General features: G+C 38.8%; 1 protein-coding gene across 6 annotated transcripts in view; it reads right to left on the bottom strand.

Annotated features, from left to right (window-relative positions):
• Positions 1–14,280, bottom strand: part of Pkhd1 (PKHD1 ciliary IPT domain containing fibrocystin/polyductin) — a 420,823-nt gene that overhangs the window by 332,378 nt on the left and 74,165 nt on the right. For all 6 annotated transcript variants that reach the window (XM_046458594.2, XM_046458595.2, XM_046458599.2 and 3 more), the window contains one exon: positions 8,743–8,893. In XM_046458594.2, the coding sequence (XP_046314550.1) occupies positions 8,743–8,893 (151 nt within the window). The remainder of the gene's footprint in view (positions 1–8,742; positions 8,894–14,280) is intronic.

Genomic DNA, 14,280 nt, shown 5'->3' with positions numbered 1-14,280 from the left:
AGAGAGAAATGAGAAAGCATGAGTAATGGAAAAATATCTATAAATAGATTATAAAGCCCTATGGATATGAATGTGGACCATAGAAATAGACACAAGCTTGATTTGAACAAATTTTCTTGATGCATAATATTCACAAGTATTCCTTTTTTAAAAATTTGTTAAGATATAGATGGACACAACACCTTTATTTCATTCATTTAAATCTATGTGGTACTGAGGATCGAACCCAGTGCCTCACACATGCCAGGTGAGCACTGTACCACTGAGCCACAACCCCAGCCCATTCACAAGTATTTCTTAGGAAGAAATAAACAGAGACTTAGCATGAGCAGAAATGCTACGAAGAGCCATGTCTCCCCATGAACTCCCACTTTCAACAACATTGCAAAAAAAGTGATTAATTTCTCAGCACTGTAAAAGTCCACAGAGGATCTTCAGGGCATTTGTTATCAATTTATTTATTGTTGGAGTCACACATTCCTCAATATCCCTGCACAAACCAACCATCAGCCCACTTTAGCTGAGATTAACAAAAGGGCCAGAAGAGATCTTGACTGATCCTCCTGCCACTGGCGGAAGTAATCTGTGAAGACATCAGAAGGACTATAGCTAAATAATTCTTCAGTGGAGTAAGGCACATGCACCCTCCATTGAGATTAGTGTAATTACCTCAGAGCTGGAATGTACCAGTAGGAAAAGGAGCAGAACACACAAAAATCATACAGAAAAGCTTATGCCTGGAATAACAATTTTATAGAGCCAATGACAAGTTAACATACACTTATAGAAATGATAATACCATTTAAATAATCTCTGAGTAAAGCTATTATCAGAAACCAGCTCAATAATTTTAATTCCACTCAACACCCCTGCTTCTTCTGATTCTCCTTCTCTTCTCCTCTAAAGTAATCTCCTAAGAGACAGGAGTTCTTTCTCTCTGAGCTGATTTTTAATTTGATGGAGTCAGTTTCCATAACACTTTCAATATTTGAAGAGCCAAATTCTCCTTCATCCAAAATGAAATGTCCTTCCTTTTTCACTCTTACCCAAATTTCTTCACCAACCAGTCTCCAGCTGCTCTGCAGCTATCTGTCAAACCTTCCTATAGTTCTCCATAAAGTTATACATTTTAAAAGCAGTTACCACAGCTTTTTAAAGAAAGAACACACTTCAGCACAGTGGTACTCACAGCAAGGTCCTTGGAAAGGAAGATCTATGGTTGAAACAACAAGATTTAAGGAGAAACCACTAAGAAGACACTGATAATCTCCAAATTTACTGTCTTTTGTATGTCAAGACTACTATGATTATTTCCTCTTGAAAATAGGCATGCTACATACATGAGGTGCAAAACTAACATTTAATTACTTTTGACAAAAAAAGAAGAGATTAAAATGTCTAGTAAGGAACCATATATCCAAACACTAACAAAATTCACATCATTCCTTCAACACAAATCCACATGCACATGTACCATCACCATAATATCACCACCACACACCAAACAGAAAGACACCTACTTTCTGAAACCCACTCAACTGCTATCTGAGACCCTTTGTACCTGGGAAGGGTCCTACTCATAGCTGTTAAACTTTCTATCACGCCTCAGAAGTTGTGATTTACTACAATGACCTTAGACTATGTACCTGTGAAAAAGTTTTTCTCTCACATGAAAAATTAAGTGTGCTGATAATGTAACACATCCACATATTATAGTTTGCACAAGCTGTTATGAAGTCTTACACATAATTCTTCTATGACACAGATCTGGGAATTAAGATGTGAGATTAAAAAAAATTTGTTACCCAGTCATTCAATGAATCAACCAATAAATTAATTTGAATACTTCAGGTTGTTCATTCCCCAAGCCTTATCTCCTCTGTAGGATCCAAAGAACCCTCATAGGGGCCTTTCTAACATCCAAAGCAATTTTCATAGCATTCATTCCTATCTGCAAGACAGCTAAAAATTCATATTTTGAAAGGCTTATTATACTCCCACAGTCAAACCCAAAAATGAGCTCATGTATTTCTGCATAGTATCAGGTTTCACTGAGAACATTCCACACAGTATTTATCTAGACCAAGATGGCTTCAATTTATGAAGCTGTACTTTAGAAGGAAATTGTCATGTCATGTCCCTGGGGGACTGCCCACTTCCTGTCATTAATAAAGTCATTTTCATAGAGCTCATAAAACTCACTGTTTTCCACTGAGGTCGTAAGTGTGACTTTAAGGTAAATATTAAGCATAGTTTACCTATGATGATTCAACTCCTGTATAGTGATGTAATTATTCAGTGACATAATAATAACCAGAAATGATAAGGACTCTTTTGCCAAAATATGATGAATGACTATTGAAACCACAGTCTCATTCACTATGAACATATGATAGGAACAGGCTGATGTCATGAATTCAGTCAATACACAGAGAGACACAGTTAACTCGGTCAGCTGAATTAAAGACAATATTCATATTAAATATTACCTGAATGTCTTCTTTCTTTTTTTAAAAAGGGCAAGGTCTTAGATTCAAGCAAGTGGCAAAACCGCTTTCACACAACAAGCACTGGTTACGACACCACCAGGAAAAACTTGGACATAAATTATGACGACCGTAACCTTGCATAACAATGTGCAGAGCACTTACAAATTTATGATCTTTCTCAATTGTAGAATCATCATTAAGGACTTAACAAACAATGATGTCTGGCACATTCTGAGAATTACCTATGGATGAGACACTATGCTAAGTCTCTCTATTCGTTATTTAATTGCTACTACACTATGAGATAGAATTAACAGATACAGGGAAATTAAAAAAAATTGCCCAAAATTACATAACAAATAGAATAATGAGCCTCAAATAAATCTAGGCTTATCCTAGAGCCCACATTCATAATTACTATATCATAATGCCTCTAGATGGACTTAGATTCCTCCAGCTATAACAGGTTGGTATGTTCTGCCTTTCTACTCCAAAAGCTGGCCATCGGATAGTACCAATCAATCTAAAAGTGAAGTGAGTTGACACGGTCACAGACAGGGACAGTGCTAGAATCAGAAGCCAAGTACCAGCAGTCCCATTTACTGTGTGTCCCATTGTCTCTGCTGCCTGCCTAATTATCCTAAGGAGGTAGGTAAGGCCCTTTCAGATGTGAAATGTCACCCTTCTCGACCATTCTCCCCCTGCAGTACAAAATTGTCATATATTAGGACCCCCATTTCACAGAGAAAATACAGGCATGAGGAACTCCGTAAGGTTCCTTGGAGTCAGTTGGGAAACTGTCAAGTCCCTATAGCTTGTGTCCCTGATCTAACGACTAGCTCAGCTCTGCTTTCCATAGCACCCCTGTCTGAGGCACAAAAAACCTTAAAGATACACAACTGAATGAAAGCGAGAAGGATAAAGGGAGAGGAAAAAGAAAAAGAAGTGGGGTGGTGGAAGAGAAGAAAAACCAAAAGGAAATGAAAAGAAATAAAAGAAAAGTAAATAAAATTTAAGAGGAAAAAACTGTTTCTGGATTTCAGTAACAGGAGAAGCAAAATTGATTAGGGAATGAAAAGTATTTTCAAGTTAGTTTCTAAAGAGGTACACACATTATAAAGAAAAGGTAAATTACTTCACCGGATTGCATGAATTTTCTAGAAGACTCTCCTTAAACAAAAATTAGGGATTAAATTAAGCAACATGGCTTTATTTTTTATCAGTGTCCAGTACAAATATATGTCTTCATCCATTCATTTACCAAAGAGAGATCAAGGAAGAATTCTACATGAACCTCAACCTCAGACTAGTGTCTAGTTGGCAGGTAAGATAGTTAAATGAATAAATGCATTTTTAAACATATAAGAAGACAAATTCCACAAGATGAATATGATAAAGTACTAAAGAATTTCATAAGAGAAAAATTCTTCAATTTTAAGGAAATAAAAATCTTCCAGAGAGAAAAAAGCATTAAAGAACACAAATGAATTTTGAAACATAAATACTTTTAAAAAATGATGGTGATTTAACCAGCCAAACATTATAGCTGTCTAACAGCTATTCTGTAGTCACCAGAAGAATGGACAAGTGACCCATGGAGACTTGATCTTGTCCAATCAATAACACACTAAAAGACCACAGCTTTATTCAAAATATTTTTAACTCAAGAAAACTCTCTCCACCACCAATGATAGCAAGCTTGGGCATGAGGAAGCTGCTGCCTGACCATAATACCTACCTGCATCCTTCCTTTCCTATCCTATTTGTGATCTAGCTCAGTTGTCTGTATTTCCTTGCCACTGAAAATATGGCCTTTCTGTAGTCTCAACTCAATGCTGTGATGTTGTTGAATGAGGTCTCTGCACCCTAATTGATCATCACTTGAACTTTCCCAAGTACTATATTATCAAGTACTTTAAAATTTTTATTCACTTCAAGCATCTTGGTAGCTATTCTCTGCTAGACATCACAGAATTGCACTCACTATGATTGTTTAAATATTGGGCCAAAGTCTCAAAGGACTCTCATGCAGATTTCTAGAGCTCCTATTCTGCAGACCTCCCTCCTCTCTATCAACCTGCCCTGCAAATCCCACCAACATCAGCCATCCTGGACTCCAATCTCTGAATGATCCCTCCAATGAGACTGTTTCACTCTGTCTGGATTCTATTTCCCTGTGCTGGGTTTTGAATAATGCTCACAGGTAGAAAGTCATTGTCCTTGTGTATTTCCATTCTCCAAGGATCTCAGCTTTGTGCTGTCAGTTATGCAACATCTGAAATACACTTTGACTAGTTTTCTAGTTGTGAATGCATGTGAGTAAGCCTGAAAATTATTACACTCTCCTAGCCCAAACCAGAAATCTGTCCATTCAAATGTCATAGCAACGCACTAAAAATCTAAGTAGATGACCAATCTAAGTAGGACTTCAGGAAGCTTTCAAATGCCAGCATCTGTGAGCAGTTATTCTGGTTTAATCTCTCTAGAGTAATATCTGATCTCCTTCCTGGGAGGAGTAGAATTTGACTTGCCAGGATTCTGGAGTGGGGTGGAGGACAGAATTTAGGGGGATGAGCAGGCCAATTTCTCTTTAAAGAGAAAGCAGACCTTTCATTCATCTCCAGATTTCAGTAACACTTCCCATCACCACTCTGCCCTGTGTGTGTGTTTTTCTGGGCCCTGGAAAATTACGTGCAACTCACGAGTTCCCTACACGTGCACCATGCACCTCACACTGTCCTAGAGTTTTAGTACCTTCTGCCCTGATTCCTCTTCTGCTTCCCTGAAACTTACCTGCACTGCACATCATAATATAATACTTCAATAGAGCTCACGGGACTGACCCACCTGAAGATAATGGAACAGAGCCCTCACTCCAACAGGGAAAAATCATGGCACAGGCACCTGCCAAATTGAAGGCAGTGGGAGAGGTAACGGCCCCAGAGGAAATCTGGACGTAGGTAAGTCTGGGCGACATTCTACACTATAGCTTTCTATAGAAATCACATTATATATTCACATATTGAATGCTCTAAAAAAAAGTCCTTTAGTGGGAAAATAAATAAACACACACACACACACACACGCACACAAATATTTTACACCCAACTTTCCAAACGTATTTGTTTTTGGAACCCTTTTATTGCTTAAGTATCTATTCTATTAATGTCCCCATATTCTCACATAGGAAATCCTTGAACTTGGAAGTGGGAACCTGGGTTATAGACCTCATTAATCATCTGCCAGTGGTGGTCTTCCCCAGGTCTAAGCCAAGATAAGGCAACCAAGCATTCTAGCAAAGGTGGCATGTTGTTCCCAAGCCAAAGCAGGAAAATCAGACATTCAGAGACAGAGTAACCATGTATTGCATAGTGATGAGTTGTTCCCAGGCCCAGTAGTGTTTCCACATACCCCAACAAGAGTGCCATATTATCCCAACACAATTGTTAATTATCGGCCTTGCACTCTCAAAGGCATTCTGATTTGGGTGATAAGTCAATTTTGTGTTCAGTTAGTTATAAACCCTCTATTTATAGGTTTCATTATATTCCAATCCTGAAGCAAACTAAACTATCCTACCAGAGAGCAGAATCTAGAATGAATAATTTCTCTATTGCCTTTTGTTTTCTGGGCCCTGGACAATTACAGGCACAGTTAGCTATAGTTGTTTCCCAACTCCACGGTGTTGATCCAGTCAGCATGATAGGAATTGTGCTTGAGACCTTAGTTGCATTCTTGAGGACTCCACTGGTGCTAAAGTAGGTCTTAAACTCTGATGATTTTGCTGTAAATCCCTGCTATTGCTCCCCTCGTACTACTTGATAGGACTCTGCTCCCAAAAGAGTGTTTAAGAGTGTGACATTATCATCAACACTTGAGTGCAATGCTTATCATGTCTTGAAGCTACAGCAGTGGCACCTACCTCGCAGTGGCACCTACCTCCTCTTTGCCCCTCTGAAGTTTCCCACACAGGCTCTAGTCTAGTAGGTTCTGACAAATAAGCTCCTCCCCACCATCGGTTCCTGAAGATTAAATGGCTCACTTCACCACAATGACTTATGGCTGCGTGGGTTATGATGCCAAATAATGAGCTATGTGACCTTTACCAAGGTCTCTTTTAAATCTTAATTCATCTTTAAAATGAGACGGCTGGTCTGGATGGTGCCCAATGCTTCATCCTACTGTGGTAAACTGACTTTAGATACTGTCTTTCAAACCTCACCTACTTCCATGTGTGCCCTCACTTCCTAATATCCCTTAATAATAGGAGCATCTTTCTGTCTTACTTTCTTGTTTGCTTCAGAGCATGGCAGAGGCTCTTGAACATGGTTAAAACTCAGTAGATAGGGATGGGGTTGTGGCTCAGTTGTAGGACGCTTGCCTACCATGTGTGAGGCACTGGGTTCAATTCTCAGCACCATAAAAATAAATAAGTAAATAAATAAAATTAAGTTATTGTGTCCATCTACAACTAAAAATATTAAAAAACCTCAATACCTATGTGTTGCATAAATATTTTAAAACAAGTGAGGCATGTAACCTTCAAAAAGTCTCTAAATTCAACTTTGAGATAATGAAAAGTTAAATAAGATCTTAGAAGTTAAATGATTGGCCCAGGTAGCAAGAATTATAGAGAAGCAACTCTCTATCATTTTTCTGGCATGACTATTAGTAAACTAGCATTGCTAACAATAGCTAATACTGGACATTCACTATGTGTGAGTCTCAGAACAACCCTATTAGGTGACTATTATTGCTATCTACTTTACAGATGAGAAATGGAGGCACAGAAGCGGTTAGTAACTTGCCTAAAGTCCCCCAGGTAGAAAGTGATGTATTCAAACCTGAATGTTCTAGTTCTGAAGCTCACAGATTTAACCACTGTGCTAACCTGTCTCTCCCTTCCTTTTACCAGCATTTGCTTACATGAGCATCCCAACGACACTAAGCGATTGTCTATCCAGACAGGAACTGAAGCCCAGAGAGGATTAACAGTTGCTCACTGTCCCACAGCAGTTCCATCTCACTTTGAAATGTCAGTTAGAGCTGTCTGCTAAGAAAGAGGCACAGAGTGAAGGTGAGGCTGCAATGGGAAGACAGTGGTTCTGGAAATGAGGAATTCACATCAACAGTGAATTGAAAGGAAGGGGCATTTGAGGGGGACACAAAGAAACAGGAAGTGACAGCCTTGGACAATCACTGAAAGGAGGGTAAAGGGAGGGAGAAGGTTAGGAAGTGATGGAAGAAACAGAGAAGCCCCTCAGAGTGGTGGAAAGGACTACAGAGAGCAGTTTAGGAAGGACAGGAAAAAAAATATTTGCAATTACATACCTTGTCAGCACCTGTGCAAAAGTTAGACAAAAACATACACTATGAACCAGGAAGTATAGTTTTGGATTTGGACAGTTTGACTCAAACAGCACTCTTGAGTGAATCTGGAACAGTGTGTGGCACATAATAGGCACTTAATAAACGTTTGTTCCAAATAAGAGAGACAGAGAGGAAAAATCTAAAAACTGCTTTCATAAAGAGAAAGGCACCTGGGGGAGAAGGTGCTCAATAAATATTATTTTTTGTCTGTGTACAGTGAGAAGCCTGGGGAGTTGTAAAAGATTATCTGATCCATTTCCAAAGAGCTCTTAGCCTCTGATTTCAATTCTCGCAAATTCCTTGGGGAGGCTGTGAATCTTTCACTGGGGACTTAAAGACACATTCTTAGAACAGCCACTTGAAGGGAGTGGTGTGAGTGATTTCAAAACAAATGCATTGAGGTAGAGATGCTGGGCCAGCGGCCCTGCAATCCTTCCACACAACCCCCACCAAGGTGGACATTTGCACACTGCTCCCCCACGGAACAGACAGAAACAGGACGGACCAGGAACTCGCTGTCCCACCACACTGAGGAGGGCTGAGTGACTTGGAAGCCTTCCAGAAGGGCCTAGTTAAATGTTAGGCCATTTATTTTATGAAGAAATATGCATGCAGAAATCAGGACAAAATGCTGGGAGATTATCTGTTCGGAATTTGCTTTAAAAGAGCCCAGGCAGCATTCATTTATTTTTGAGAAAATATATGATTAACCATAGTTAACTATGAATTCAGATGTTGTGCATTAGACCAGCTCCTCAAAGTTTGAGAGCATTTAATATTATATATCGCTGCCATTTGGACTAAATTGTTTTTTTAATGTACACAATATTACAAATTTAATTTGAGCTGTTTGAATCAGTCTGTAAAAAAGATTTGATTATACCTGAGTGTTCTGGCCCCAGCTTTTCCGTATCTCAGTAATCTTGGCGGTAATTGGCTGATTAGGCGTCTCACACTCCATCTCTGCCTCAGTTTCCATGGTAATGTTACAGGAGCTATTATAGATGAGAACTTCATCTCTTTCCACTTTAGGGCTGAAATGAGAGGGGAGGTTAAATGGGGTGTCATCAATCTTAATGAAATGCAATTATTTTTACTCTTATTAATCATTGCAAGCCATTAGCTTGTGGCAACTACAGGCCACCATTTGTCAAATTTTGCAAATTTCTGTAATTTTGTTTCCATTCTTTTATTGTTTATTTGTTTTTCCTTTATCTGCTCACCCTGCAATGAAAATGCACATGGTAAATATCTTTCACTGAGGCCTTTCTTCTTTTCCCAATCTATCGGAAACATCAGTAAAAGCTTCTACAAACCCAACTTAACACAGACAATACTTCCAGTTCCAAAAATGGAAACTAATGTTGGACAGAGATTTTTTTTTTTAATTTTTCCTTTTCCCCTTCCCTTTTCCTGATCTTACTCACACTTAGTGTTGGGGGAGTGAATTGCCTGAATCCCCCAAGGGCAGATGGAGAAATTGGAAAACCCACACAACTGGCTAACTGGTCCCTAATTCCAACTGTGAAAAAATGAGCTCATTTAGGCTTTCAATTCCCTCTCCCCAGCTGATGGCAATGAGGCTCTGTTGCTAGCAGTGGAACATTAACTTAGTAAATTAATTAAACTTACTTAACAGCCCAGACTAAGGAGATTCGATATATGTGCCAGTTATACTACCAGCCACTCACTTTAAAAGTCCCCTTGCTTTAAGGGGAGAAGCCAGACTAGATTTAAAATAAAAAACAGCAGTGTATGTAGCGTTACAGAAAATATGCAGTCTAGAGGAGGTGAAAGCATGGATATTGCAGGATATCAGCCCCAACAGGTGTGATATTTATTCAAAAATAATCCTGGCTTTAGGCACTGTTGCAACTAACTCAAAGATTATTAGTAATAATAATGCATGATGTTTTATACTTTTCAGCAATTTCATATGTATGATCTAATTTCAGCCTGTAAATTAGGTGGAGGAATAAAAAATGTAACCCAAAGAGATCAGGGATTTGCATAAAGTCAACACAAAATTATGCCGCTCCCAAATTCAGAATCCAGGTGTCCTGCTTCCTTGGAGCAGCACTCTTGAATTTTCAGATGCTGATTGAACTTCAGTAGTGAAGATGGCAGAATCCAGGAAGGGTGGGGGAAAGGGCAAAAGGTCACTGACTGAGAAACTATAAATCATGTTGAACTGCAGCGTCTTTTTTCAAATCAATACTGAAATGGTTTCTCCCACAATTTGCTAGAAATAATGAGCAGCAGAACTATCATATCTCACCATTTACTCTTTTCTTCTTCATGCTAAAATATTGGCATCCCAGTGCCACCAAGACAGGACTTTAACACCTACTGTCCTCTAGACCTATTGGGGGTTATATTGATATTTTAATACTATACCACCCAGAACAAAATGCAGGGTTTGGGCTGACCACTGAGGAACTGGTCTCCCTTTATCTGAGCTCTCCCACCTATAACACCAAACACTGTTTATTTTGTGTCCCCTTAAGCTTGCTGGAAGAGAGTAGTGAAGTCAAAGTCCCAGGGCTGCAATTGCCAGAGAATTTCCCCATGCTGCATTTGTCAGTTGATTCTCGGAGAAGCCCAAGCATGTAAATGTTAGGCTTGGAAACAGGTCAGTTACATTTGAATCCCATCTATATGGGCTTGAAGACATGACTCTGTGAGCTTTGGTTTTCACATTTATAAAATGACATTACTAATAACTCAGTTCCTATGTTACAGAGGTACTAAGGAATAAAAAAAATGAAGTACACAAAATGATTAGAACATGGTACACAGTAAACATCCAACAAAGGCAACTGTTGTTACAATTTTTGTGGGTAGTGGAGGTGATGGTGTTATTGAAATATAAATATGAAAATTTATATTCCTTATTGCTTTATTTCACCTCACTGACTTAAACACATCACTCCAACATTTTTTTAAATTGGGAGACTAAAATCAACATAAAAACCCATTTAGTTGAATGCTTATTCAAGGGGTAGATGAAGCCATGGGATAAATACACCATTTGCTCCTGGAGAATCAGTCAAACTACAAGATTCAGAAAGGAAAAGCAAAGTAACATAACTTCTAAATTAAAATGCAATTGCAATGTAATAATTAGATAAATATGGAAATATGGTAGAATAGAAGGCAAAACCAAAATAAACTTTTAAAACACCTGATTTCAAAGTAATTTAAGGTTAGTGTCAGGCCACTTAGGACTTTGCAGAACTCTTTTTGCTAATGGGGGTGGAGAGGTTGTTAGAATAGTTTGGAAAGTTCGCCCTCCATATACATCATAAGTCACAAGTAGATCTATCCAAAAGGAAATGACATTGGTTTTTGACACCAACATACTCTTTGTAAATTGGTTCCCAGACAACCTCTTTTACTTCTGAAGGCTCACGAACCATCTGATTAAACACTCCTCATAGAATTGTGTCAGGACTAATGTCAGCCTTAGTTGTCTGAATTTCCAAAATTCTCCCATTTTTCTTTTCTAGTTTGGAGACTATTTGCCCATCACCTTTCCCCGTTACAGGGCTCCACTGGCAAAGGAATGAGTCAAGTGGGCCAGGTCACACTGCCCACCTTGTGCATACCTGTCAGCAACATGCAGTCTTCCCTGATCACATGTTTCCTGCTCTGATGAGAGTTCAGTCCCTTTCTGTTAGACTGTTTTATTTGTCCCTGATTACCTCGCTGAAGATTTTTTTTTCTTTTAAAAGCCATTACCCAAATTAGCTGAGACACCAGTATATCAAAAATAGATGAGCATTTACAAAATTTCAAATGTTCTTAATAGCTATGTTTCCCTCCCAAATAATGTTATGAATTGGACAGATTTAAATAGAAAAAAAATGTATATAGGTACAAATAGATGTAGAGATACAGACATGGATACAGGTTTAGATAAAGATGGACATGAATGTACAAATGCATATATATACAAACATATCTAAGAGAATGTAGTAAATATTTTGTGTTCATATAGTGACAAAGATGGTTCTAGAACCTAAGTTTCCTGACTCCCAATGTATTGCCTTTTTGGTTCGGATCATCAGATCCTAAAGTCAGAAGGCAATCTTCTTATATACACCTTTGCAATAAGTAGCAAAGGCTTGTGCAGAAATTCTGTCTCCTCCACATAGCCTGAAATTGCTCCCCTGGCCCTGGAATTTCATTGGCCCCATGTGGCTCAGCTGAGGTTATCATCACAAACACAGAGAGTCCAGCATGGCAGTAAGGATGTCATGAGTCAGAAGCCTTGGGTTCCGCTGCCATGGCTGCCATGCCTTGACTGTGGACTTTGGAAAGTAATTATCTTAGGAGAGTACCCCAACTTCTTTCTTTGGCCTAAAGGCCCCTATAGCTCCCCAGGAGCTTTCCTTCCTTCTCACTATACTCCTGCTCAACTGGCCTCTTCACAGCTCATAAGATCTAATGGTTCCTTTGCATTTGCCACCCCACTCCCTGGCTTTACAGAGTGATCCCTTATTCTTGGGATCAAGAGAAGGGTATTTTCCTCAGCTTTTTCGCTGCTGAGACTAAAGGATCTGACTAGCACATTCATAGCGGAGGAAAAGTTTATTTTAGGGGCTTATAGTTTCAGAGGTTTTAGTCCATAGGCAGCTGGCTCCATTCCTTGAGGCTCAAAGTGAGGCACAACACCATGGCGGAAGAGTGTGCCCTAGGGAAGCAGCTCACATGACGGTCAGAAAGCAAAGAGAGAGATCTCTGCTTGCTGAATACAAAATATACCCCAAAGTCACGCACGCAATGCCCTACTTCTTCCAGCCACACCTCACCTGCCTTCAGTTACCACTTAATTAACCCCATCAGATAATTATTCACTGATTGGGTTAAGGCTGCCACCCAACCCAATCATTTCTCCTCTAATCCTTTTTGCATTGTCTCACACATGAACTTTTGGGGGATACCTCACATCCCAACCATAACACTAGCATAAAAGACACTTCTTCAGAGGCACTCCTCCGAAGAAGCTATCCAAAGCAGCCCCATTTTTTCTACCGCATTAAGACATTTAGCACAACATGTGATCATACTGTTTGTTGTCTTCCACTCCCACTCTTAAAAGCAGGCACTCTCCTGCCTCACCACCAGTGAGTCACCGGCACCTGGAAGAATAGCTAGAATATAGTATTCTAGAATATAGTAGGCACTTGATAAATGATGGATGGATGATAGAAGGAGAGATGGACAGATGGGCTAGGTATATGTATATATATATTTTTTTCCAGTTATATGTCTGTCTTTGACAAATGAAATAAAGCCATAAGGTAATGCTGGCCGTGAGATAAAGCATTTGATGAAAGTGAATTCCCTAAAAAGACCATGGAAAATAGTCCTCTGGGTTCACAAGCGTAAACCTAACAGAAACCAAGTAAGCTATTTGAAACATGCTTTTTTTAATGCCCCTTGTTTAACTTATATTGTTTCTCAGTTATTAAATCAGCACATATTCACTAGAAAAATACATAAAAATTCAATGAAAAAAATTAATATGATCAGTATTTCAGCTACGTAGATATGGACACTATCAATTTAGAATATGTCTCTCCTATATTTCTTGCTAATGACTCAAGTGTGTACAAATATATATGTATATACATATACATATATATTATATGGAACAGTAGGATTAAATTGATATACAATTTTGTGACCTGTGATTTTTCACTTCTCAATGTACTGCAAGCATTTTCTACTTGTTTAACTACTCTACATCATGATTTTTATAGGTTTCTTAATGTCTTATCATTTGGATGCATTCTTTATTATTTAAACTTTTTAAAAATGTTTTATTGTACTTGGAACGTCAAAGGATGTGGCTGTTTGTGACTATTAAAACTTCTATTTACTCTTTTAGAACAAAATCCTAGACATAAAATTCCTGGGCTATAGATTATGAAGAATACCAAGGTGTTATTAGAGCTTTGCCAAATCATCTTCTAATGATCATATTGACTTCCCACTGGTCACAAAGGACAGCACTGGATCCCCATCCTATCACCACTAAATATAAAACATATTGTTTAAATCCTAGGACATTTAATTCTACTCAAGAAAACACTCAGTTTTTCTGTTGCAATGGCCAGAACATTGAACAAGACTTTTGAAATGATATTGAATAATAAATGTCTAACTTTAATGGTATCTGAGGCTCAGTTGCCTCACGCTCAGCACAGAGTGAAGAAGAAGGCCACAAAGAATCCAAGGGAATTCTTTGGGGGAGATTCAGGTAGAGATCCTGAATTCAGTGGAGCAGGAACCGCTGGCTAGTACTTCTTAGTATCCAGCATTTGTGAGCTCTGAGATCCAGCCTCACCAGAGCACAACCCGCGAAACCCCATTTCCTGTGCCACCTCAGAAGATGCTCCACATCCTTCTAGGA

Source organism: Marmota monax, unplaced genomic scaffold, assembly GCF_021218885.2.
Source record: "Marmota monax isolate L192 unplaced genomic scaffold, Marmota_monax_Labrador192_F-V1.1 WCK01_AAM20220418_F8-fsc00191, whole genome shotgun sequence".
Taxonomy (NCBI): Eukaryota; Metazoa; Chordata; class Mammalia; order Rodentia; family Sciuridae; genus Marmota; species Marmota monax.
Note: the sequence above shows the minus strand (reverse complement) of the source record. Positions and strands in the feature narration are given on the sequence as shown.